At 44.7% G+C, this 27,349-nt stretch overlaps 1 protein-coding gene across 1 annotated transcript; it reads left to right on the top strand.

Annotated features, from left to right (window-relative positions):
- The first annotated feature begins 9,879 nt into the window (after nt 1-9,879).
- GPX3 (glutathione peroxidase 3) lies at nt 9,880-26,828 on the top strand. Its single transcript, XM_054978634.1, has 5 exons — nt 9,880-10,081; nt 22,249-22,402; nt 23,212-23,329; nt 24,140-24,239; nt 25,408-26,828. The coding sequence occupies exons 1-5, from the start codon at nt 9,992-9,994 to the stop codon at nt 25,621-25,623; spliced, it is 678 nt and encodes a 225-aa protein (XP_054834609.1). The 5' UTR covers nt 9,880-9,991; the 3' UTR covers nt 25,624-26,828.
- The last annotated feature ends 521 nt before the right edge of the window (nt 26,829-27,349 follow it).

The following is a 27,349-nucleotide window of genomic DNA, read 5'->3' on the forward strand; positions in this document are numbered from 1 at the left end:
TCCCCCTTTAATGTCATTTTCTCTTCACAGTGGCAAAAACTGGACTGTCTGCTGGAAGTTACTTTGAGGGGTTACAAACTGACCTTCTCAATGTCCAATACCCACCAAAGTTGCAGGGGACGTAATCCTCACTTTCCTTTGAAGACCCCCCAAGTTTCAGAGAGATTGCACCCTGGGAAAGCCATGATCCATGGGTCTCCCCCTTCCATGTCACTTTCTCTTCACAGTGGCAAAAACTGGACTGTCTGCTGGAAGCTACTTTGAGGGGTTACAAAATGACCTTCCCAATGTCCAATACCCACCAAAGTTGCAGGGGACATAGTCCTCACTGTCCTCTGAAGACCCCCCATGTTTCAGAGAGATTGGACCCTGGGAAAGCCATGATCCATGGGTCCTTCGTTTTCCTGTCATTTCTTCTTCACAGTGGCAAAAAGTGGACTGTCTGCTGGAAGCTACTTTGAGAGGTTATAAGCCAGAAGGAAAGCCAGAAGGAGTTCAGACAGAGTTCAGACAGTCCATGCCTATGTAGCCAGGGGAATTGATTGAAAGGCGCCAGACTATCTGGCTTTACAAACACCACGAAGAGGGCTTGGAATGAACACATGTTTGCCGGGAATGGAGCCTCCCGAACAGCTTGCTCCCGAACAGCTGATTGGGCTGTTCATGGCTTTTTTTTTGTTCATATTGCTGTTCATGTCCATCTCTAATCGAAGCTTGTTCTACCTTGTCCTGTGCCTTTCTATCCTCTGGACTCTCTTCATCTTCAATCAGCCCCAGATTTCTTCCTTCATCCCAGTTGTGTCTAATTTAATCTCTCTGGACAGAGATCATATCATTCTTTTGCTGTATATAGCACCTGGCACAGAGATAGCACCAAATAAATGTTCTATAGAAATACTAAGAAAATTAGGGATGCTGCAGATTTCATGTCAAATGTGTTCAGTACTCAAACTTACTGTTTGCATCTGATTTTTTTCAGAATTGTGTATGCAGGAAGTGCTGCCAGTCCAAGCAAATTGGCAGCTATTAACTAAACCCTACCTCTTGGTGATGAACACCAACAGGTACGGTTTTAAAAACACACACACACAATATTCGTTTATGACTGATTTTACTATTTATGGCTACATCTGCACAGCGAGTGACCATTTCCCCTGCATTTTGCTGGGAAATATCAATAATTGTTGTCACCTATGTGCTATGTGCAGTCAGAGGGTTCCGGCGATTAACACACACAGACACCATCTCTGGGTTGGAATGGCCACAACTTTATTGATTTACAGCTGGATGGAGCATTGGCCAGGCATATGGGCATGGATCTCCATTGGCATCGGCAGGCCCTGGTGCTGACCCAATGCATAACTCACCAGCCCACTTTGCTGGTCTACTATGGCAAGTATTGTTCCACTGCCAGCCGTGCTAGGCAGCCTTTGCCTCCCAATCCGCTGGGGTGAGCTGGCCGCCTGCCCTGCTCACCCATTTTGGATCCGGCCCAATGCCCCAAAATCACCACAGGAGGCAGGTCAGAGGCCCGACTCCCGCCAACGCTCCGACTGCTGGTTCCTGATGTTGACCCCCAGAGGAAGGTGAAAAAAACCCAAGAGGCCCGGCCAATTTGGTTCTTGTGGGAAAAACTCCTTCCTGGCCCCCATAGGTGACTGGCTGGTGACAGTGGACCCTGGGAGTCTTGGCTGCAACCAAACAGGGGCCCAACTGCATCTCCCTCTTGCTCTCCAACTCCTGCCTCACTGTTGCCATCGTGCACTGTGCTGGGGGACACGACCCGCAACTAGAACAAACAAACTTTAGTGCCTTCCCCCTTCCTGCCATAGCCTAAGTGGGCCTTGGACACCAAACAGCTGATGATCTGTATGCGATCCGCTGACAGCCCTGACTCTGCTGCTGCACCTGCCAGCAGCCCTGCCTCTGCAGCAGTGGCAGCTGCCCCACTCATGCACCCGCTGATCAAACCTCCGGGTAGGCCCTCACTTGATGTCCCAAAAGAGGGCAAAAAACTCCTGGGCCCTCGGCCAATCCGGCCCTTGTAAGGCAACTCCTTCCTAGCCCCTTCACCAGCGACCGGCCTGAGGGGCCTTGGGCATCTCCCAAATTTGAGGTTTTTTAAAAAAAATAATTCTCTAGTCCCTCCTGTTGCTCAATTATATGCAGAAATGTACTGCCTATACTTTCCAGCTTGTATCTCCATAATGGCAGGGTCTAGTTAGAAACTTTTAAAAATGAAAGTTGACACTTTAGTGATTATAGCGCTACATTGTCAGATTGATAGATCACAAATGGGAGACTAGGAAGGACTTACAGGCAGGCATCTCATTTCCCCTTCCTCCACTATTTCCTCTTTCCCTTCTCTGAAAGCTCCCACACTCTCTTGGTTGTCCTTTTTCCTTCCTTGTTTCCCTCCCACTTACTAGCTAAACTATCTATAGCTGCCCCCCCCCCCCGTCTTCAGCTTTTCCTCCCTTACTTCTCCCTGGCAGCTTCTACCTGAAAAATAACTATGGCCCAGTTGTGTAGTCCTGTGCCAGCTGTTGGGCTGAGCCCATCTACAGGGTGGGAACCCTGTGGCAGAATGGCTGTGTCTGGCCTGCCTGAGGTCCACACAGCGTGGGGAAGGTGGTGCCCAAGCCCTGCGTGAGGTGAGGTAAGGCAAACAAGGCAGCACCCAGTCCACCCAAGTCCAGGGAGAGGTGAGAGAGGCAGGCTCAACCTGCCTAAGTTCCACACAAGTCACGGCACGGGATGAGGCACCGCCCTGCTCCAATTAGTGGCACCTGGCCTTTGGGGGATGGGGCAGGGGCAGACAGATCGACTCTTCCTTTCTCCCTCCTTCCTTTGTGGGAGGGGTTGGTCCAGGGCAAGGTGAGAGGGGTGGCCTTTTCCAGGGCCTTTTTTTACTTCCTGTCTGCCTCTGCCTCCTCCCTCCAAGGCCAAAACACTCCCCCTGCCTTTTATTGATAGAACCCAAGGCTTGAAGGCTAGCCATATGGACATTTTAAAAAAAATACATTGATGATTATAGTAATTATCATTTTAAAAACTTCCCAGACACTTCTGATGGCACTGCAGGAGAAAAGGCAGCCACAGCTGCAGAAAAGTCAGTTGCCCTGTACTGCACTGTTAGGATGAACTACAGTGAAGTAGCCTGTTGAATAGCCATGAACTGATCATCAAAAAATTGGCTCGTTCAGGAGGACTGCCAGTCACAATTTGAGCTGAATCAGTTTGTTTGAGCATCCCTATAGAAAATAACCCACAATACTCCTACCAAGCCATGCTCTGTGCTCCCACGTGCAGAGGAAGCCTTCAATTAGAGACAAGATATTTTCAATGGAGCCATCTTGCCAGTGGGATGTATCCTTTGTGAAAAGGGTTGCCAACTCTGGGTTAGGAAATTCTGGGAATTTGGGGGTTGGTATCTGGGAAGGGCAGGGTTTGGGGAGAGGAGGAACCTCAGTAGGTATAATGCCATAGAGCCCACCCTCCAAAGCAGACATTCTCTCCAGGAGAACTAATTTTGTAGAGATCACTAGTAATTCCAGGAGATCTTCGGGCCCCACCTGGAGATTGACAACCCAACCTGTGAGGTTCACCTGTACATACCATCCCTTCTTTTTATCTAAGCTTTTTACTAGCAGGTTTGTATATCTTAAAACAGTTTGTATATCTTAAAACACTGCTTCTAGTCTGAACTATATTTTATGAAGATCATTTTAGGCTGCTAAATGTTTTATACTGTTGTTATACTCTAGCTAGATATTTTTAATGGCTGGGTTTTTATAGTTTGTTAATTTTAATGATTTGATGTAGTTTTATGATTTTATCATGTTTTACTTTTTGAGCTGCCTCAAGCATGTCTTTGAAGAGGTGACACATTGATTTTCTAAACATACATAGGAATTGCCTTGCTCAGTATTCTACTACTAACCAGGCAGGTGCAGGAGCTGCAGATTCACCCTTTTTACTACAAGTTGCATCAATATCATTTTTTTTCTCCCTGTAAATTTTATATGCACATTACCTTTTAAAAAACTATGTATTTGAAATCTGAAATTAATAAATTTCAGGTATCTAAAAGGCAAAACATTCTATTGGATTCCCTCGTAAAGCACACCACTCCTTCTGCAAATCTCCCTCATGTACGGTTAGTTTGTTAGCAGTATTCTGGGGAAAAAATTACAAAGATGCCTATCAGGAACTCACACCTTGGTGCTATTGACTGAGGTGATGCCTCCACTGGCTCATCTTCCAGTGAGACTATTAGCCAAACTTTTGATCTGCCTGGAGATGTGGGAGAACGGAATAGTACCAGAATCCATCCCTGTGTGGAGTTAGACACATCAGAACACCCCCTACACATGTACAATCCACACACAAGATCTGGGGTTAACTGGAATAGTTTCTGTCTGCTATATAATATGACTCCCATTTTTGGATACAACCATTGTCAAAGCAATGAGAGAAGAGTAGAAAAGAAAGCACTTACTCAGCAAGTCACTTTATTGTCCTAACACAATATAGATGTTAAATAGAAAATCAATGAAGAAAATGGATACAGTATACAGTTGTATTACAGAAACCAAATTAAACACGCTTAAATTTACCCAGTCCTAGTGTGTAGTTATGTTATTTCAAGCTAAGTTCCCAATTAAAATCCAGTTGGTGCAGAATGCCACAGCTTGGTTATTATCAGGAGCTACGCACAGCATGCGTATTACTCTCACTCTGCAGTCACTCCATTTGAGCCCATCAGTTACAGAGTGCAGTTAAAATATTGGCTATCACATACAAAGCCTCCTATGGCCTTATCCCCTCATATCTGTAGGACTACCTCTCCCCTGTGCTCCACCACAACAGGTTTGCTCATTGCTGTTCCATGCCTTGGGTCTTTCTTCCTGATTTTGGCTTGACATATGTTTATATGTTTTATTGAATTATTGTATATATACTTTATTTTAAATGTTTTGATGTTTTGATGTTTGCTGCCTTGGAGACCCTATTTGGGTGGAAAGACTGCATAGAAACAACAACAACATAGGTTTAGGTAGGTAGAAACAGAGAGCCAAACTACAAGTGACGTCTTACACAGGTTGGACACGTGTCAGCTTCCCTCAAGTTTTGATGGGAAATGTAGGCATCCTGGTCTTGCAGCTGTAATGGAGAGCCAAGCTGTAAAACCAGGGCGCCTACATTTCCCATCAAAACTTGAGGGAAGCTGACAAGTGTCCAACCTGTGTAAAGCGTCACTTGTAGTTTGGCTCAGAGTCATGGTATGAGCAGCATAGCAGCCTCTGATCTTCCTGGATTCTAGGTCCTACACCGATTTTTGCTTTATGCTGCCTACTGTTTCACTATTACTTCCTTCCACTCTGTAAAATGACTATATTCAAAGGAAGATAGGGCTCTCAAAGTTCATTGGCAACAGTTTTTCTCACCTTTGCAGGAAAAACTGTACCTTTTGAAATCTTCTTAATGAGTTGGCTACTTTACATCTAATTATTCTACCTGTATGTTCCTAAACTGTTAGACAATATAATTTCTCATCCTTAGGTAGTGACTGGTTTTCCACTGCTTAGGGAAGGGGAAATGGGAGAGCAACAAAACCTCACTGGATTTTTCTATGAAGTCTTTCACTTCCACATCTAGGGATTCACCAATAACTTCACTGGAATTTAGCCAGGCACTCGGAATGCTTAAGAAGAAATCTTGGGTGTGTTTGTCTCTGACTGCGCAAAAGTGGATCAGATGGGCCTCCCTCACTAACTGATAATGGGTGATGTAACGCAAATGGATTTCTCCATTGTGTTCAGGACTAGACATGGGCACGATCCAAAAAAAAATTCCAATTAAGCCGTTCGTGGATCTGGGCTGCCGCCGAACGCGGGTCACCGATTCTAACCGATCAAGTCTCATTTCCAGTCCGGAATCGGGAATCAGGGAGGCCAGCGCCCAGGGCAACTGTAGTGAGGCTCTTGCGCGCGCAAGCGCTCGCGCTCCTGAGTTGCCCCCGCCCATGCAGCAAGCTGGCTGTCCCGGTGCACTGCAGAGCTGGTGGCAGCGCAAGTGGCTCGGAGGCTGCCCGCGCCGTTCACCTGCCCCGCAAGACAAGGGGCGGCCGGCTTGCCCGTGCGCCCCTTGTCCTAGGGAAAGGCAAACGGCGCAGGCGGCCTCCCAGCCTCCCGTGCTGCCTTTTGCCTTTCCTTTGTGCCTTTCCCCCTTCCCCCTCCCTCCCCTGGGTTGCTGCTCTGTGGTTGGAAGGAAGCCTGCTAATCAAGGAAAGCTGGGCTTCCATTCGTATTTCGAGGGCGAAAGAAGGAGGGCAAACACAGCTCATTCCCCTGACTCGTTGTCCCGGGAATAAATTACAGGCGCCAGAGTGTCTGCAATTCCAAACAGAAACTGACCCATCCGATCAAGTCCTGAACAAGCAAACTCCCGACTGCTGGATCGGTTGCCGTGGACAGAACCAATTAGCTGAGTCACGATGGCGCAAACGCCAAAATCGGGGGGGTTGAAATCGTAATTCAGATTGGGCCCATCTCTATTCAGGACTAATCTCTGAGAAAATGGGGCATGAAACTCTTGGAACAACCTGGTCATAGCATGTAATGTAATATGGGACATTAATCTTATTAACTAACCACACCAGAGGAAAATGAATTCAAACCATAAAGAAGAGGCAGAATATTACCTCTCCTCAAATGTCAATACAGACTTTGGATTCTTTCTGTCTTATATAGCAGACAAAGGACCAAAGCCTATTTCTTCCCCTTCACCCTGTGCATAACAAACAACTACAGACAGATCTCTGTTTGTCCTCACAAAGGTTGGTTATAGTGGGACCCAATTCCTCCTGAGGGTCCCCACCATCTAGCTTCCACCTGCCACTGCTGAGGCCATGAGACCTTTGGGAGGGGCTCAGTGGTACAGCACCTAGATCCTAGGTTTAATCCCTGGCATCTCCAGTTAAAAGGATGAAGTAGTAGGTGATGTGAAAGACCTCTGCCTGATTAAACTGGAGCTTTTAGTGTTCTTTAGCTCCTGTACTGCTCACAGTGAAGGGCTGTTTATACACGTGGGATTACTGCCAAATCCTCACTCTACCCCAACATGCCCCAGGCTTGAGTGCACTCACAGCTGTGTGGAAGTAGGGAATTATAAACCATGTGTTTTTATCAAACATGTCATTGAGATTGAGGGTATTGCTTCAGTTCTGTATAAATCTATATTGTAAACCAGGTACATGTCAGGTCATTCGTAACAATACACGTGTACCAACCCAGATATTGCATCTGGGCCCGTGGACTATAATGGTTGCATTTTTCAGTAAATCTTTTGAAAACAACGGACTCTTGTCTGATTGCAGAAGGTAGTCTGGATACAACTATTATTTAGCCACAGATCTGACAGTACATACTTTTCATTCACGAGACTTAGACAGTCACAGGAAGGCACAATCCTTTGAAGGCTCCAGCTACACATTGAGGAACAAGGTGAGGACTTTGTATCGCATGTGCAATGGGATTTTTGTACCTCTCCGTCATCCACGTCTCTTTTCTGTTTGTGACCAAAGTACACAGGGAGAAGCGTCTGTAGCCTCCCTACCCCTGCTGTTTTTGAATCCTCAAATTGCCTTGTGGAGCCATTATTAGCTCTATTGTGAGATTTACATGTAGCCATATAAGTAACATAATTTTTACAATGGAAAACATAATACTGTTTCCTTCTGTTCTTTTGAATCCACCCATGTTTAACTAGAAGGTCTACATGCCAAGACAGAAGAAACATTTGTTCTCCTGCTCAAATGAGTGAGAAGGTGATCTAACGCCTCAGAACTGACGACAGGGAAAGGATGCGGAGTTTTTCCTTGTATCGTTCTTTCTGTCCCATGACAACATGCCTGAAAACTAAGATAAGCAACGGAGGCCCTGTTTCAGTGCACCACCACCAGAAATGAAGTGAGGTGGCCTTATGAAAGAGGGTGTTTTCTGAAGTAGCACCCCATCTACACCCTTCCGTCCTCATTGCTGATCACTTGGTAGCCACTCTTTACGATTTCGGGTGCTAGGCCAAGATTTTCCTGTTTACCCAGGCTATTGCTTAATGTTTTTCTGTTGCTGTGAGCTGGTTTTGATTGTTGACATATATATTGTATATGGATTCTGCTTTAATGTAGGGTTTTACTGAATTGTGATTGTATGCATTATATTTTAAAGCTGCCTCAGAATCCTATAGCTGAGGGATGAGTTTATAACCTTTAAGTAAAACAAACAAACAAATGCCTTCCAATATTTGGTCAGTTTATGGTATTTTGTACTTTTAAAGAGTTGCCTAGAATCCAGCATTAAACACTAGCCTGTAACCTACTACTCGGCAGAGTGAAGTTTGAGGCCTAGGCTAAGGAGACTTCCTCTAACTTAAGTGGCTCTTCCTGCAGTGGAAAGCTATTTAAGTGGGATGAGGTCTAGGGGAAGGCTATATTGTGAATATGATTCATCAGAAACAATCATTTCCTCAGAACTCTGCCTGCTTTAAATGTGCTCAAGTGACCATAGAGATCACAGAGTTCTTCACTCATGAATGTCTTCCCCCATCACCCCATGCAGATGTTTTCCACACCAGCGCTGTGAGAAGACAGAACATTCCCGTACAGTCCAAGCTGTTCAGCTACACTTTCATCTCATTATCATCCTTTTGCAGAAATTGTCTACCAATTTTAGGGCTTATTATCTTCTTTACTTTTGGATTTACCACCACCTGCTTTGTGTTTGATTGCACCTGTTCCATAAAGTGTTTCAGATCTTAATTAAGATTTCCTAGACAATGATCTTGGCAAGAGAATAAAATAAGCTTTGATTAGTGCTGAACTGCTGAATCAATTAGAAATGTCTTGCATAATTCAAAAGATGTCAGCTGCAAGCAGGAAATAAGAAAATATAGAAAACACACACACCTTACTTTTAAAATTTTTGATCAAAAAGGACTCAAGGCAGTGCTTAGAATGCTATCCTGTCAATATTCATGAAATAAATCTATTCATCTGAAGCGACAATTTGATATAATACAGAGAACAAATAATAGGTTGAAAAATGATTTCTAATCAAAGTACATGGAACTGCATCAGTTATCTCTTGATTATTAGTGGATAATACCTCAAAGCCTGTAAGTGTAAAGAAAATGTAAGAATTAGCAGAATGAAGGCTGGTTGTCATGACCTTGCGTATGTGCGTGCATGTATGTGTGAAACCTCTTGTGTATGAGTGTGATAGAGAGAAAGAAAGAGAGAGAGAGAGAGACGTATCAAGTTTTGGAGAATGAAAAGTCCAAAGGGCCACTTGTAAGAGACTGTAAATCATGACAGCAATCTTTGAATCCAGGGTTCATGAGCACAATAAGAGCAGAGACAAAATTTCTTGAAATTTTGGCTTGGATGTAAAGACCAGAAGCCCATTCCAGCTGTGCTCGTACACACACCAAATTAAATCTCATATTATATGGCACGGTATTTTATTTATTATTGCTTTCTTTTGAGAGTACATGAAGACAATCCTATACTCAATGCTTAGGTAGCTGCTTTTTGTTTTGTGGTCACATCCCAATCATGTTATTTTTAGTACAGTTTGTGTGACATTCTACTGGGGACAATCTATATTCCAGAATCTCCAGTCCAAATTCTGCTCTTTGAAGTTCTTTTTGAGATAGTTTTAACACACACATCCTAACACACTAGGCTCCTAACGTGTACGGTATGTTTGAGCCTGGAGCCCACATGGTTAATATTGACAGGAGCAGCCCTCGATTCCTTGCTGCTTTGTGATTGGATGCATGCAATCAGCTTCATCCTTTTATTTCTCCCAGCTTTTGTGCTGGAAGGTGGCTGTGGGTGTGAGCAGCAGAGAGACATATACTGCAAACAGTAGCTCTCTGTGGAGGCAAAGAGGGTGCTTGCGCCCTTGCTCCCACAACTGCCCCTATCATGAGGGGCAGACATTTGGAATCATGGATTTTCCCCTTGTTCTTAGCTGGTTTTATTCAGCCAACTCTGGGGCAGACAGAGCAACAGAAGGTAAGAAATTACAAGGTTGTTCGGTGGGAGTGGGTGCCCAAGAAGTGTCTTAGGAGAATATTGCATCTGACAGAAGCTGTATTGCAATTCCACAATATACATATTGGGCAGCAGAATTTGATGAGAATGAGCAACACCTATTTAATTTATATAAATATCATAATACTTAGATCCTGTAATGAAATAGCCAATAGCACTTCTGAATCTGTAACAACCAACCAGATCAGGCTGAGCTGGGAATGAGAAGCCCCCTAAAAGGCACAATATTCTAAAGTGAATAGCTAACAACTGATCAGATTCAGGGCCAAGCTACACATGACGAATGACACTTGAACGGCAAGTGGATTGAGTGGAGGGCAAGTAAACAGGGAGAAATACACTTGCTGTTCAAGTGTCATTCGTCATGTGTAGCTTGGCCCTCAGTTAGTCACATTCTCTCTCTCTCACTCACACACACACACACATCACATTGCCACTACATTTAAAATATTAATCTAAATCAGGAGGATGTGAATGTGGACTTATGTAGTATCACTGCTGTGCCATGATGAATGATATACTGGCTGCTTCTCATGGTTCACACTTGATGTATACAACATGGACAGGCGGAATAGACTGACTTTTCTTATCAATCTGCCACTTTGCCCCTGCCATTCCTGACATTTTAAATGTCATACTGTTTGCCTTGGTAACTGAAAAAAACCATTTGTGACCTCAGCTGGTTACTGCACAGATTGAAGGATGTGTGCCTATTTTTCAAGTTTATTAGAGCAATAGGATCTTGGAATTCAATCAGGAATTTATTTGTGCAGTCACCTGGCAAGCCTTAGGCAGATCTCTGTTTTTCAGTTTGCCATATGTAAAATCTATCTTACTGATTTTTATAAAAATGAGTAAGAATTATTTTTAAATGTGCATACAAATGCTGAAAGTGATTTTTCAAAAGAAAACAGAAATATAAAACATGAGAAAATAATACATTATGAGAAATTTTATAAGAAACTGCAACATTTTCTTCTAAGACAAGTCCAGTATTAGCAGAGAAAAGGTGTGTAGACACAGAAGAGTAACACAGGATATATAGTAGCAAATTCTTAATCCTGGGGAAAGGATGAAGGGTACACTGCGTGCCAGGACTATGATGCATTAGTATGAATAATGGGAGTGGATTTATAATTCCTCTGTGCACCAGTATTATTTGTCCAAAGGACAAGGTTAGGTAAGATAGCATGAGACTCAGGTGATTAGTTTATGCTAAGAGCTGTCTGCTCAAGCAAACAATGTGATTGTGCTGTCAAGTGATGGAGTCCTAACATGACTGAGAAGACCACGTGTGCCTAAAGATCTAAGCATGATGGCAAACTGCAAGCAGAAGACCAGGGGATCATCAGGGGACTCAGAAACAGGCAGGAATAGGTTTGCCATAGTCAAAATACAACTAAAAAGAGATGTGACAGTATTCTAGTCACTGTTTTGTTTTTGTCAGATGTTCATGACAGCCAGTTAATCTACTCTGCCATAAGTTTATGGCTACAGTCCTGAGCACTGGACAGAGTAAATATATTTAGTATTGTCCTGCAAAGGTACAAACAGTTCATTCAATGATGGAATTTGAATGGAAACTCTTCTATATCTATTACACAAAATCACTAACATGGACTGGAATCTCTACATGAGGCAAACATTTACCAAAAATTGACTGATGATAGGAAAGCACTAGAGTCGGGCACAGACTGAAATACTAACTGGGCTGGTTCATGGTTCACGAACCGGCCTTTGTGGGAGCTCATTTCTCATGAACCGTGAAGAATTTTAGCCTCGTTTGTTTGATTCGTATTTCAGTTCGTCACTGCAGACAGCCTGGTGCCAATCAATCAGTTTCCTAGGCAACAGGGGGATGGGATCACTGCAGACCTTCTGCTGACCTGGAAGTGACGTTTTGCCCAAACTGAACAAACTGGTTTGTGAACTAGGACAAGTTCATGAAAGTTCGTGGTTCGTGAAACGCAATGAACCACAAACCGCACAGTTTGGAATTTTCCCAGTTCATGCCCATCTCTAGAAAGCACGCATATATTCCCCTAATTGCGAGTGCTAGGTTTCTCAACTTCACTTTGGAAAATTCATGGAGATTTGTGAGTGGTGCTTGGGCATAGTCTGAGGAGGGGAGAGAGTTCAGCAGGAATGTGCCATAGAGTCCATCCTTTGAAGCTGCCATTTCCATCAGGTGAACTGATCTCTGTAGTCTGGAGACAAGGCAAAGTGAGAGGCCAAAGTAGCCCAGCCCTGTAAAAAGTCATTCTTCTCCTGCTTCCACAACCCCTTCTCCTCATGGAGGGCTAAAGAGGCAGCTGAAGAGAAATAAGGCACCATTATAGTCCTCCTTGCCAGCCACACCCTGCCTGAGCCAGCAGGACAAGAGGCGGGGCGGGCACTGCTATGTTTCTCCTCTTCAGTCACATTATGCCTCAGATGGCACAGGGTGAAGCCAGACTGTGCTCCTCTTCACCAACCTCAGCATGGAGGAGTAAGCAAAGAGGAATATGGGTAATGCCATGGTCCTCCTTGCTGGCGGCACCCATACCATCAGGGCATAGCCAAGTGTCGCTGTGCCCAAGTTCCCCCTCCCCAGTTGCACTGCACTAGAACAGGACTGAAGATGGGAACTGCTGCTTGTGCTGGCCTCGGTGGAGTGGGGCCAGTTATGGAACTATGGGCATTGCTGGTGTAGAGTGAAGTTGGGCACTGCTGACCTGGGCTCATTAGGGCCAGCAAAGAAGAATATATAACAATGAGGAAGCTCCTCTTTGCTGGTGCAGTGGCTCCTAATTTTGCCCTCTTTACACATATGCCTCCTTATAGGGCTGCCAGGCCCCAGGTGGGGGTGGGGGATCCCCCACCCCCACCCTCCCACCCCCGCCCCTACTTACCTGGCCAGCGGGGGGGCACGCACCTTCCATGCGTGCCCCCCTGAGGTAATGCGTGCCCCCGCACACAGCAGCCGCCAGGATCAGGCCTGTTTTGGCCTGGATCGGGGCCCCTGTGGAGCGTGGGAGCATTCCTGTGCTCCGCAGGAGCCCACAATGGACCCGATCCGCGTCAAAACGGGCTCAATCCGCGCCCAAAAAGGCACAGATCAGGCCTGTTTTGGCACGGATTGGGCCTGTTGTAGGCCCCTGCGGAGCACAGGAACACTCCTGCGCTCCACAGGGGCCCAAAACGGGCCCAATCCGCACCAAAACGGGCCCAATCAGCTCCAAAACAGGCGCAGATTGGCCCCGTTTTGGTGCGGATCGGGCCCGTTTTGGGCTGCTGCGAAGTGCAGGAGCGTTCCTGCACTCCGCAGCAGCCCCCAACGGCGCAATCCAGGGGCTGCGTGATGACGTCACTTCACAGAAGTGACATCGTGATGCTTGCAGGAGCATGCGAAGCACACGCTCACCCCCACTCAGGTAAGAGCCAGGCCCCAATCACCCACTGGGAGATTGAGGGGGCCTGGCAACCCTACCTCCTTAGTAGCCTCTCTGCAGCAGTGGGGCTTAGGGCAATGGCCTACTAGGATTTCCCTCAGTAAAGCAAACGGTCAATCTGTTCCTGTTTGGAGATCAGTTGTAATTCTGAAAGAACCCCCGGACTCACCTGGAGGCATTGGTAACTATAAAGGCTGAATAGCGTATGTCAAGAGGGAAGCAAACCCACTGTTGTGATCTTTTTGGCCTAACCCTAATTAAGAAAAAATGTTAATGTAGCAACTGTCCTTAAAACATGTCAATAACATTCAAATTGTTTTGGGAGTTTCCCATTGCTTAATTCAGGGAAATAACAGTGTAAGTTTAGGGAAATTATGTTTTCATTATTATATTATCTCTCCACATTGGGTATGAATCAGACCTCTATAGACATTCATTGTCTCTCCCATCCTGAGGGAACAAAAACACAGCTTGCAATTTCCTCTTTCTCAAGGGCTAAATTACCACAGTATGGAGTGTGAACCTAACATACAACCAAAGTCAGTTTCTGTTTCCATTAGTAACCTGCTTCAGCCCTCTATGAATTCCTTTGGGGCACTGAATGATTCAATATTGCAAAGTGGTTACAGCTAGACATGGGCACGAACCGCATTACAAACTTCAAAAACCCACGAAATTGGCAATCATGCAATCACGATCTGGCACTTCGTGATTGTCCACGGCAAATGAACCAGCATTCGGAAGAAGCCTGGTTTGGTGCGTTTGGCCGTGGTTTGGGAAGCCAGACAGTCAGGCGCCATCAATCAATTCCCCTGGAAATGGAACTGGGAGAATGCCTGGACTCTGTCTGCGCTCCTTCTGTCGCCCTGGAAACCCGAATCGAAGCCCAGCTTACCTTGATCGGCAGGTCTTCCTTCCAACTATGGAGCTGCAAAGTTACAAGTTGGGAGAAGACACCTGGGGGAGGGAGGGGGGGTGTTCTATAGCCACGGGCACTCCAATCTCATCCCTGCAAACCCTGATAGGCAGCTCTGACGGTCAAACACAGACCTCCTGCGTTGCTCTATGGGACCTCAGCTTATAAAAAGCACTGCGCTCCTAGGCTGAGTTTCACTTTCAGTGAGCAGTGGAGTGTGAGAGCTGCTGCTTGCTACTTGCTAGCCTTTGGGGAGAGACAGAGAGAGTATAATTGAGCTTGGATTTTTGTGGGAGTTTCCTGGGGACCTCAAATTGGAGACGGTATAACTCCAAGATCCCTATTGCAATCTTGACCAAACTTGGGTGCTGGCTGGAAGAGAGCCTGCTACACACTCCCTGTGAATATGGGCTCTCTAAGTGCAACGGGGGCCATTCTGAGCACCACGAACCGTGAACCGGTTTGGCAACGGGAAATGTCCGTTGCGGTTCGCAACTTCAGGATCGTCATTGGCACCGAACCATGAACCACGGATTTGTTAAATTTTTTTGGTTCGTGCCCATGTCTAGTTACAGCCATTAGATCTGCCTTTATATCCTTTACTGCCAAATGTTACAAAGTGACCAGTGACACTGTTATGCCCCAGCGATCACGTATTGTTAGGAAAATGGTGCCTGCCATTATTTAGCACCAGCAGAAGATTATAACAAATGAAAAGCAAAGAAAGCAGGGTGAGAGTGGCTTAGCTGAATACATGGAACATTCCAAATAAAGTTGTGAAGATCCTTCCCCTTCAATGTATCAAAGGGATGATGGCAATGGCAACGACGACGACGATAATGATGACGACAATGACAACAATGATGACGATGATGTTATCACAGTCCACCAAATGTTTGGGCTGTATTTCTTTTGGTCCATCACCAGCTGGGATTTAATCCAAGAATCTAGGAGTCAGTGAGGTTTCACTTTAGTATGTGGCATGTTCTAAATTGTCCAATTGTTATTCTATCTATGCTGATATCAGGTAGATATTTAGTTAGTCTTTTTGGAATTGCCCCCTTGCTCTCCTATCACTACTGGAATAACCATGGTATGTTTCTCCCAGAGTCACTGAACTTCAGATCTTAGATCTTGATATTTTGTTATCTTTTCAATCTATTTTTATTCAATTTGACTGTCACCTGGTATTGCCACTTCAATCAGCTTGACCTTCTTACTTTCAACCACAATAATATCTGGGGTATTATGTTTTAACTTCTTACTGCTTGGATTTTGAAATCCCACAAGATCTTAACTTTCTCATTTTCAACAACTTTCTTGAGCTACTATTATTACTATTACTATTATTATTAATATTATCACATGCTTTTCTGGGATAGGATCACAACTTCCCTGGATATGCTTCTGTGCCTATAGTGAGGCAGCTGAAATTTTTCCAGGCATAGGGATGAAAAAGGTTTGCCTTTTCAGTTCTGGACTTGATAGGATGCTAGTTTTAAAGATCGGGGGCACGGGGGGGAGGGAATCAATACCCCTTTAGCATCACAGTGCTTGCCTGGTTAAGGCTATTCAACCTTCAACTGTGGCTCTTTTGGGCATTCTTCCACCCCTTATCTTATGCTCAGGTTCTCAAGAAGGCACCTGGATATAATTAGCTCAAGGCAAGAATGGCTCCATCATAATGTTAAAACTCTTCCACTCCTTTCTTATTTTTGAAGACAACTTCCTTGTGGCATTGACAACTTTTGTGGGGGAAGCAGTCTACTGCTCTTTGGGGTACATATTTGTAGACTTGTTTTTGCTTGACTGGCCTGCTCGTGTCTTTATCAGCTACTTGAACTACCTATATCGGTAGATGAAGATTTTCATGGCCATGGATATGAAAGTTATATCCCCTGCCAAGATCACACTGCTATGAGCGGCACAGGAGCAGGGACTGCTAAAAGGCAACAACTCTACCTCCATCCTTGCTATGGTTTTTAAGGACAAATGCAGTCAAAGGAGTTCAGGTGTTGACTGGGGCCGTTTTCACATGGACACATGCCCGAAAGATAGCGTGAAACTCACGGCATAAAAGCGTCTTCCTAGCGCGATTTCCTGGCATGATCCCGTTTAATGGCCCTTTTTCTGACATCATCGGGGCATTAAAGGGGATCGTACCAGGTAGGGCTGCCAGACCCCCGGTGGGGGTGGGGGATCCCCCGCCCCCACCCTCCCACCCCCGCCCCCACTTACCTGGCCAGCGGGGGGGCACGCACCTTCCATGTGCGCCCCCCCTGCAGTGCTGCGCACCCCCGCGCACAGCAGCCCCAGGATCAGGCCTGTTTTGGCCTGGATCGGGGCCCCTGTGGAGCGCAGGAGCATTCCTGTGCTCCGCAGGGGCCCACAATGGGCCCAATCCGCACCAAAATGGGCCCAATCTGCGCCCGTTTTGGCATGGATCGGGCCCATTTTGGTGCGGATTCGGCCCATTGTGGGCCCCTGCGGAGCGCAGGAACACTCCCACGCTCCTCAGGGGTCCAAAATGGGCCCAATCCACATCAAAACGGACCCGATCCGTGCCAAAACAGGCGTGGATTGGGCCCATTTTGACGTGGATTGGGCCCATTGTGGGCCCCTGTGGGGCGTGGGAGTGTTCCTGCACTCCGCAGGGGCCCACAACGGGCCCAATCAGCGCCCAAATGGGGGCTGCGTGATGACATCATCATGCTTGCAGGAGCACGCACACGCGCACTTCGCACGCACGCACACAAGCTCCTACAAGGTAAGAGCCAGGCCCCAGTCTCCCGCTGGAAGATTGAGTGGGCCTGGCAACCCTGGTACCAGGAGATCTGCTTCATGCTGTGAGTTTGCGTGATCTCCCAGGGCACGTGTGAAAATGGCCCTGAATAAAGCAAATGGAGGTTATCCCACTCATGCCTTCCACAAACCTATTTTTTAAAAATCCAGTAACGCGTCCTGTGACAGGCTTTCATTTAAAACTAACTTAATTAAAATATTTTTAACAGATCAAATGCCTGAGGCTATCTTTTTACTGGCCAGTGCTATTTTTAGCCTGCTCTTGAGAAACAGTGGATTATTCACCTACCGCTGCTGCTTGTATATGGTCAGAAAATGGTTGTCTTGCTCTAAGTTTTGAACTGATATAGGCCATCATCACACGGGCATCTGTTCTGTTAAATTTACAGCATATAGCGTCATCGCTGATATCGGCACAGTAAGTTTCTTTGGGTCACCTCGCATTTCTTCGCGCTCCCAGCTGTCCACACCTAAGCGCTCTGTTCCATTCTCTCTAATGGGCGCAGAAGCAGCTCCTCCTCCTTTTAAAAAAAAATTTTTTGTCGTTTAATTCCGCTATAATGGAATAACATTAGCTTCCTAATCTACTGTTGTTTCCTGAATAATCTGAAATCCGTGTGCAAAACTGAAGTTGTTGTCAGTTGGATGAGGCTGCAGTCTTCCGCGCCTAAGATCCTCTCGGTAACGCAAAACTGAAAGCAGAAGTTGGATAGAACGGTTGCAGAGTTTAAAATTTTCCCATGCAAAAAAAATAAAGGCATTATATCGCTATAACATCGTAATAAAAAAAAAGAAAAGGAAAATGACTGAACACAGCCATTTTTAGCGAGGTGTGGTTTTGGGTTAAAATAAAAATTTCTCTAATGGCAATTCAGTCATTTTTACTTGTTTTCTTCAGCAGAAAATTTTCATTGTGTGATGTCGTTATAGCGATATAAGGACATTATTACAAAAAAAGGGGGGAGTCGCGGGAGAAATGGATTCTGAGATTGAGGAGAGAAAAAAAGGGTGGGCCTATGGCGTGGCGAGGCGAAAAACATCGATGTGAGGCATTCACACTGAGGCGCAAAATATTGCGACTATCAAGCACAAAGCAGAAGAGAGAAAATCGCATCAGTGTTGGAATAAGGTGGGTGTCTGCCGGGAAATTGCGCCATTTTCGCGCTAAATAGAAGCCCGTGAATCCGCTTGGGTGCATTTAGAGCAGGCAGGCATATAAAAACAGCTTTTAATAAAACATAAAGCAATGTAACATCCACACACCCTCATCCCATCTTTGTCCTGCTATGTCAGGGTTTGTAAACTATTCCTGAGATAAAACTTTCAGAGCTAAACCTGTAGTGGGAGTGGGTCTGGAAAGAGTCTTTACACTAAAAGAAAAAAAACATTGGTTTTGCTCTCAGTTGTAGGATTTCCTTTTATGGGCTGCTCTCATGTCCAATGGCTGATCAACTTATGTTTGTTTATCTTCCTGATTAAATATCTACCAGAAAGAATAAATGTCAAGGGCAAAAAGGACCCACCTCTGTCATTCTGAAGCTGTCTCTGCAGAAAGGAAAAACAAAATGGATTTACAAATGGAAATGCGGCCCAGCATCTGCTTCTGACGCAAATAGGTTAACAGTCTGACTCATTGCAGAACAGAGGCACAATCCACAATTAGATGTAGCCATCAGATCACAGGAATAAACGTATGTTTCTAGGTGACCATCAAGCACTAGAAGATGGGGACTGACCCTTAGAGACTTTTTTGGATTATGCATGCCGGCCATGATAGAATATATTTTTGGCTCCCAATAGACATGCGTGTGCATTGAAGTGGCTGCTGTTTATTTCTATCATGGGTTTGCGAACATCTCATCTCGGAGAATGTTCTTGCTAGTCACATAGAAGGGAGAAGTTCAGCAGGAGTGGCTTCGGCCACTGCAGCTCTGTCATGATGAAAGAAGCTGCAGCTGCCAGTGCTCTCCCTGCCATTTACCTTTCAGCGTCAGTTTTCAAAGAGTTTTATAGGTTAAGATAACATCCCCTGTTAGAACTAAAGCAATTAACCAAACAGGATTAACCGTCAATAAACAAAATCCCCCTCCAGAGCAAAGTTTTTGACCAATTTTCTAGAAGAGGCAAGGGATGGAGTCGATAGATTCTAGCTCCACTTTCTGGAGCCAGTTTCCCAGGGCCATAGCCTCTCTTCCTCATTTGGGGGTGGGAGGAGAGGGCAGCCATATTTTCAGGTATTTAAAACAATGAGTGTGGGTGTGGGGGGGGGGATCAGTGACTAACTCAAACCAACAGAGACTTTTATGATCCTTTTGTTGAGTTTCTCTGTGTATTTCAGTGTCTATGAATTGTTAGCATGAATGAAGAGCAGCTGTTTTTAAATTCAAATACTTTAATAACTAACAACATTCTTCAGCTATTCTCTATCCCATTTAAGCCTGCTGTCACACTAAAAGGGGATTCCCCCCCCCAAGATAACTGATAAAGGTGCTAATTATCAATGCATTCTGAGACAATGATATTTGCATATGTGAGATAGGAGGGTCAGGTAGATGGATCCTGGAGGAGAACCAGTCTCGACTGATGTGATTTTTCCAGAAATATTCCTGTTAATGGATACTATTATTTCACAAATGAAAAAGAATGAATTAAAAATGATATGGGTGGGTCAAATCAATGCTCCAGGTAGAGCAATGCACCCAGTAGCCTCATCCTGATCACAGCCCTGGTGTCTCCAAGCAAGGACTAAGATCCCCACAAAACAGTGTCTAGCCTTCTAGGTGCAGCCTTGAAACACAGTCCATAAGGATGCCATGGGGTGGTAGCTTCAAAATGCCCAGAGAGATCCAGGAGACTCAATAAGGTCAAACTTTTCCAGTCTTTTTCCAGGCAAAGGGGGTCAACCAGGGAGATCAAGGGAGTTTCCATCCCCAAACCATGCATATCTAAATGATCAGTTTCAGAGGACCAGGAGTTACTGAATTAACAGTTCAATTTCCATGCACCACAGAAGGCAAACATGATGGCCAAACTAGATGTGATGGCATCATCATCATGGTGACCACAAGGATACTGCCACCTTTTTAAAGTCATTTTTAAATTCCATGAGGGCTCCATCTTGACTGGGCCTGCAGCACAGTGCTCTTGTGTCCCCAGCACCATTTCAAGTGCTAAAATAGCCCCCCATGGGTGTTTCGGCACTTGAAAAAGCACTAGGAGAACAAGAGCTCTGTGCTGTGGGCTTGATTAGGATTTGGTCCTCGCAGCATTTGAAAATAACTTTAAAATGGCAGATGTGTCCTTGTAACCACCACAAGGATGCGATCACATTTAAATTGGCTCTGAGACACAATAAACGTATGGAAGACCCTTGTTGAGTATATAGAAGGATTAGAACTTTGCAGCTTTAATCTTGTACCCAAATTACTCTGTAGAGCTGTGTCATCATGTTTACCTGACATATAGGCTTAGAGCCAGTGGGGTATTGCCCTAGGATCCAGGAGACCTGGGTCCCAAATCTATTCTCCTTGCCCTAGCTGAAAGGTTTGCTGCCATAATTCAGATCCCAGGATACTACAAGCAAAGAACAAGTGTGTTGTAGAAAAAGCCTGCAGAACAAGGTTGCAGAATAGCAGGATGAATAGCTTAAAAGGACAGAAGTAAGAGAGCCATATCACATAAAATATGAGAAGACAAGAAACTTTGTCTTGGGAAAATGCATCCTTTTTTCTCTGTATACTAGATGTGAGCCAGGATATATGTTGGAGAAGAAAGACCCCAAAGGCAGTAGAGGCTTTAATCTTGGGAGAGGAGGACTCCTTTGTATGCATCTACAAAACAAAATCTACTGTGAATTGGCCTCATTAATCACAGATCAAAATGAGTGAAAAGGAACGCCAAGGACTAAAAAAAATGTCAGTATAATGTATGGGCCAAACTGGGCAGGGCTGATAGAGTAGCTTTCCTTCTTGTGCTCCTCTGCTAACAGGTCAGGGCTGAATCTCATATTATGAGGTCCACTTGGTGGACACATGAACTCTTGGCTGGTTGTGTGCTGGTATTTCCATGCTGGAAACCATTTCCAGGCATGTCTAAGGACTGGTTTGGATTGGAACTGTAATATGTGGGCAACAGGGCTTAAGCCTGCTTCCTACCATTTTTCTTACCTGAAATGCCCCCTGGTAGCTGCTTAGGGTTGTTAAGTGGAAGTCTCTTAATTCCTCTTTGCCATCTTTCTCCCAGAAATCCAGAAATCCCTTTTTATTTAGGGAAAAATTTCAGCTTCCCAGAATCCCAGGCTATTTCAGGGTAGGAAAATGATGCAGGGAGGATTAAACCCCTCTCCTATCATGCCATGGTTATAATCCAAATTGGGCCCTCGTGTGCCTGGAAATGACATTCCCAGCATGGAACTCCTAGTGCAGATATGTCACGAGGACTTTGTAACATGTGAACGTCCCTTCATGAGCCCAAAGAATGGAAGTAAACCAACAGGTGATTTTTTTACATCAAGGTTCAGATAAAACCATTTTCACAGTTATAGAATAATTATTAGAGGGAAAAAGAAATGCAGTACCTGCTTCAACCTCAAGATCTCTTCCTCTTATTGGGTGACTGGTCTAGGATCGCATAATTCTGTGTTTTGTGGACGACTCTATCTGGCTGTATCCTCATATGCCTCAGTCCCCAAGAATATATGTCTTTACTGGGTGTTCCTATACTGTTGACTATAGGCCTGGTTGAAAGAGTAAAATACCCTTAGAGACGATACCTCCCTCCATTTGACAGCAAAGGCTAATCTCGCAGTCTTGATAATCACTGCTATTACAGGCTTGATATTTTACTTTTGTGCAAACTTCTCGGAGCATGTGGAGAAATCTATTAAACGTCAACATTTCCTTTCAAAACCTTTGTGCAAATGTGCCCATATTGTATTTTGTGCTCCTCCACTTCCTTCTTCAACTATTGTTGTCTTCCAGGTAGACTGTTATGACTCAATCGATGGAACTGTCTATAACTATGGAGCCCTTACCATAGATGGTGATGAGTACATCCCCTTCCGGCAGTATGCTGGGAAGCTGATCCTCTTTGTCAATGTGGCGTCCTACTGAGGACTCACAATGCAGTACCTTGGTAAGATCTCCATCTAGAAAAAGATCTTCACAATAGTTAAACTCTATAGTCAAGAGGTACTGGAGCTGAAGCAATCTAGAAAGCTAACCTCTTAATCCGGTGAGGGTAGATGTTTGCTTAGATTACTTTGTGGGTTTGGAAGAGCTTTCTGGACATGTTTTGAGATTCTTTAGTCTTTATTATTACCTCACATACCTCTAATACCAGTTGCTGGGGAAAGCAATAGGGAAGACTTTATGGCCTCTTCGTAGGCTGCCCAGGGGCATATAGTTGGCTACTGTGAGAAACAGGATATAGGACTAGTTAGACCACTTCTGTGATCCAGCGACTTATTATATTTACATGCTCCTGGGAGGATAACTAGCATAAATAATTCCATTATTCAGCAATGACATTATTAGTGTGTCTTTGGTATAGGTTTATATTGGTTCTTGGACATTATGTTTCCCAATGACCCTGAAGAACTGTAACTCTGTGAGTGGCCCTAGATAACGCCAACAGAGAATGCTCAACTCCTTCACCAACCTCCAGTTCCTAGCATTCTTTGGTGTAGGTGTCACAATTGTAGTAACATCCACCAAATCTAAATTACCAGTGCACGTACATCCAGTAACTTAGCTTTACAGAGGCCAAGAAAAGTAATGAAATTGAATTTCTAGAAGTTTATTTTGAGGTATTGAATGATGATAGTCCTCTTGACAAGGCAATGCAATATTTATTCTTAGAGATTCAAGATCAAATCTATATTGAAGTACACAGAACTAGAGGCAAGACTTCTGTCGGTTACTGAATTTGTTTCTGTCTTGCAGAACTGAATGCACTACAAAATACATTGGGACCTTATGGACTAGTGATCCTGGGCTTTCCATCCAATCAGTTTGGAAAACAAGAACCTGGTGAGAACAACGAAATCCTTAACTCATTGAAGTAAGTACCAGATTAATGACCTGCTTCGGTACTGAGTCGTCTAAATTGTCTCATACTGATGCTTCCATACTTCACACATAACAGTATTCATGAGTAAGAGCCAAGCTACAAGTGACGCCTGACACAGGTTGGACACTTGTCAGCTTCCCTCGAGTTTTGATGAGAAATGTAGGCATCCTGGTCTTGCAGTTGTAATGGAGAGCCAAGCTGTAAAACCAGGATGCCTACATTTCCCATCAAAACTTGAGGGAAGCTGACAAGTGTCCAACCTGTGTAAGGCGTCACTTGTAGCTTGGCTCTGAAACTCTCTATTAAATTGCCTGCTATTGTCACTTTCCTGGCTATCGCCTTCTATGGCTTGCATTACTAAGAAGGGAGCAAAAATGAAGTAAGTTGCCATATCATGTCGAAGATTTATATGGGCTCCTATGCATGTGCATTTCTACCCCTGCCCCTCTCTGACAAGGAGGTAAGCTGGCTGCTGACAGCCCTTTGTTCCCTGGGGATCTTACCTACACTTCCCTGGCCACAATGATGGAAAAGGCACATATGGATTATGAATGGCAAAGTATGACTTTGGTCATTCCTGGGCTGGGGAACAAAGGAGGAAGATTTATAGACAAGGTAAAGTAAGCTAGAGTTTAGGGTCTCAGATTATGTGGGGCCTCTCTATTTAAAAAAAATACTAAAACACATTTTTGGTAATGTCATGGGGCCTCTTGTCATAGTTTCTGCCCTCAGCATGTCTTAACCTGATCCAGCCTGTTTCTTGCTTCAACTTGTCTAGGACATGTTTGTCTTTTGTTCCAGATATGTAAGGCCTGGGGGAGGCTTTATCCCAAATTTCCGGCTCTTTCAGAAAGGAGATGTGAATGGGGAGAAAGAACAAAAGATCTATACCTTTCTAAAGGTTTGTATAATCTGTTTTGATTGTGTGGTCTCCCTGTCTCGTGATCTGAGGATATTAAAGACAAAGGACAATGGATATTTATTCATTCAAAGTGAATATTGAGGATTTAGGTGGGAAACATCTTGGCACTTGTTGGGAGACAATGGAAATGGCCTCATCAACAGGCAGTTGCCCCAGGTTAGCAAAGGTCTTTGGAAGCCACTCAAGGGTCAGATTGGGGAATGGGCTCTTTGACAGCCCAACAGTGGCCCTCCTCAAGGCTGAGCAAGGTGGAATAGGCCAAGGGCAATCCCCATTGTTGGGGTGATATCTGAGCTTGATATGCAGTTTGAGGCCATAGTCTTGTGAGCCCTTAAAACCTGCTGTACAGCTGGCTGAAAAGGCAAAAATAGACAGGGAAGCTGTGGACTCTCACACCATGTCAATCAGTAGAAGAGTGACCAAGGAGGTAGATCTAGCACAACCAACAGGGACAGGTTCTTGCTGTCTAAGTGAGTCCCACAGGAAGGGGGACCACCCCCTGGGAGGAACCAAAACAGCTTGCGTCCTTTATAAGAGGGAGGAGGCAGGCCTAGGAGGCTTTGCCAGAACTTAGCTCTTGATCCAACAACGGGAAATCCTGGAGACTAGGAAGAAGACAAGGGTGTTGCGCTACCTGCCCCCCCCCCTCAATGTGAAGCCATAAGGGTTCCATGGAGTGGAGCACGAGGACCCAGGAGAATGAGACAGTGAACCGCCCCCCCCCCCCTTTGACAGTACCTCATAGGAGGGGAGAACAGCTTAGGGAAGTGGCAATAATGAACAGGAAAACAGTTGTTAGAGAAAAAGTTAAGTCTCCCTTTCCTCCTGCTGGTACTCTAAAAAAATTACAATCTCCAAAGAAATCTGTTTCTACAAGTTGTGCCTGTTATCGGCATGATGCATAAAAAGGTAATTTGTCTCTTAGTAGACTCAAATATAGTAGGCCTTTAATAGTAATTTTGGTTTTCTTCTTTTCAATGGCTCCTGCTTCTTGTGGGCTATATAACTAATATGCCACTTGAACGATGATACAAAAGCCTTGGGGAGGTTTCTGAGCATTTAACAGTATTTGAGGGCCCTTCTTCTGACTACTGACTTGAAGTCCTGTTCCCCACATTAAAAGCTCTTTTTGTTTTGTTTCTGGCAGAACTCCTGTCCACCTGTAGTAGAAAGCTTTGGTGAGGTTACTGGGAAACTTTTCTGGCATCCTCTGAAGATCCATGATATCAAGTGGAATTTTGAGAAGTTTTTGGTCAGCGCAGAAGGGAAGCCTGTAATGAGATGGTCCCCGAAGACAAATGTTGCCACTGTGAAGAACGACATCATACAATACATGAAGAAGCAGAGAATGCTGTATGGCTAGAATCCAGCCAGGCTTAGGAAAGCAAGCTGCAGGTTGCGGCGGGGGGAGGGGGGGAGAATGCTACTTCATCCAGAACCAAATCATAAATCAAAGATCAGACTTTCATAGCTCAGGAATTGAGTAATTCTTAAAAGATAAAATGCACCACTTTGCGCATTTGGTCAGAGTGTAGCACCCTTAATTGACAGAATTCTCAATACCTTTGGATGGAACTTGGCCATGCCTTACTCCAGCCATGCAGCCCCCTTCCACTTTAGTTTTCCCACTGGCAAGCAGGATTGATCACTGCAATACCTAATCGGAAACATTCTTTGGCTACCCATTGTATTGTCAGGATCTGACAGTGCCGTCCTAAGCAATGGACTTCAAAGGGTGTCACTCTGATTAGGATTGCCCTGGGAGTGTAGTGCAATAGTAAGTTTCCTGTGGTTGTGCTTCTTCAAGATGCATTGTCACAAGAAAAAAAATTGACTTCTTGCCTCTCTCCTTGTTAACCTATCTATGAAAAAGAAGAGAAAAAGCCACACTGACAAGCTCTGTCCACCCCACCCCCTTCCATGCCTTCTGACTATTGCTGACCTTGTTTTGCAATGCTGTGATAACAACTGGAGGATAATTTTAGGTGGGTAGCCATGTTGGTCTGCAGTAGAACAACAGGATTTTAGTCCAGTACCACCTTAGGAATCAACAACAGACTTCAGACTCATGTCTGAAGAAGGGAGCTCTGACTCTGAAAAGTTTACACTCTGAAAATCTTCTTGGTCCCTAAGGTGCCACTGGATTCAAATCCTACTGTTCAACTAGAGGATGTTGGGGACTGACAAAACCTCAGTGATGAGTGAAGATGGCATTTCTAGCACCTCTGGATAAAGTATGTTCTCCCTCTCTTTCCTCAAATGCAGGGGAAAATAGGATGTTTATGGACTGAAAATTCTCAACATTTTGTCTCCTCAAGAGTGGGTAAGAGCAGGCAGGTTTCTCGGGACATGGAAGATGGCATCAGTATGACGGTTAGGTCTGAAAGCTCCCAAAGAGTGGACTTAGCCCAAGCCTGCAAGGTAGCAGAGTGGCTCCTTGTGCATTCAAGCCACTCTTCAGTGCACTTGCAAAGATGCAATCTTCCTCTCATCCCCAAGTTCCCAGCCTTGTCTGCCTTTACCCCCTTTCTATGTAGAAAAGTTTGTTCAATAAAAACATTCAGTGCATCCTGCGTTGTTGGAATTCTCTTTCAATCTGATGTGGGATTCAGTGTCCATTTTAATATAAAACAATCTTGCATTTGTGCAGCACTTTTGAGATGTTCAGAGCAATTCACACTGGTCATTTTTATAAAAAGCCCCATGAAGTAGGTAAGTACTAGGATCCCTTTATAACATATGAGGGATATGGCTTGTGTATGGATACCTAGTAGTTCATAGCTATAATTAAATTCAAATATAGGACTTCTTGGTTTATAGGTTATATTCTTCAATTAAGGCCAGCCTTAAATGTGATGCTAGTGGGGGGAAAGACTTTGTGTGTGACTTTGCGTAGGCTCAGAGTTTTGGTTAAACTGTGCTGCAACCTGTTGAAAGCAGCTATGGGTGCTTAATTTGCATGCTAAAGATCTGTAGCCCTTGTGGATATTGCGCTGGTGTGCTAATTAAACAAGGACAGATTCAAAGAGAAGACAGTATATTGCAATATATACTCCACCTCTTTGCCTTTCACTAGAGAGGATCTTGGG

Source organism: Eublepharis macularius, chromosome 4 (genome assembly GCF_028583425.1).
Source record: "Eublepharis macularius isolate TG4126 chromosome 4, MPM_Emac_v1.0, whole genome shotgun sequence".
Classification (NCBI taxonomy): domain Eukaryota; kingdom Metazoa; phylum Chordata; class Lepidosauria; order Squamata; family Eublepharidae; genus Eublepharis; species Eublepharis macularius.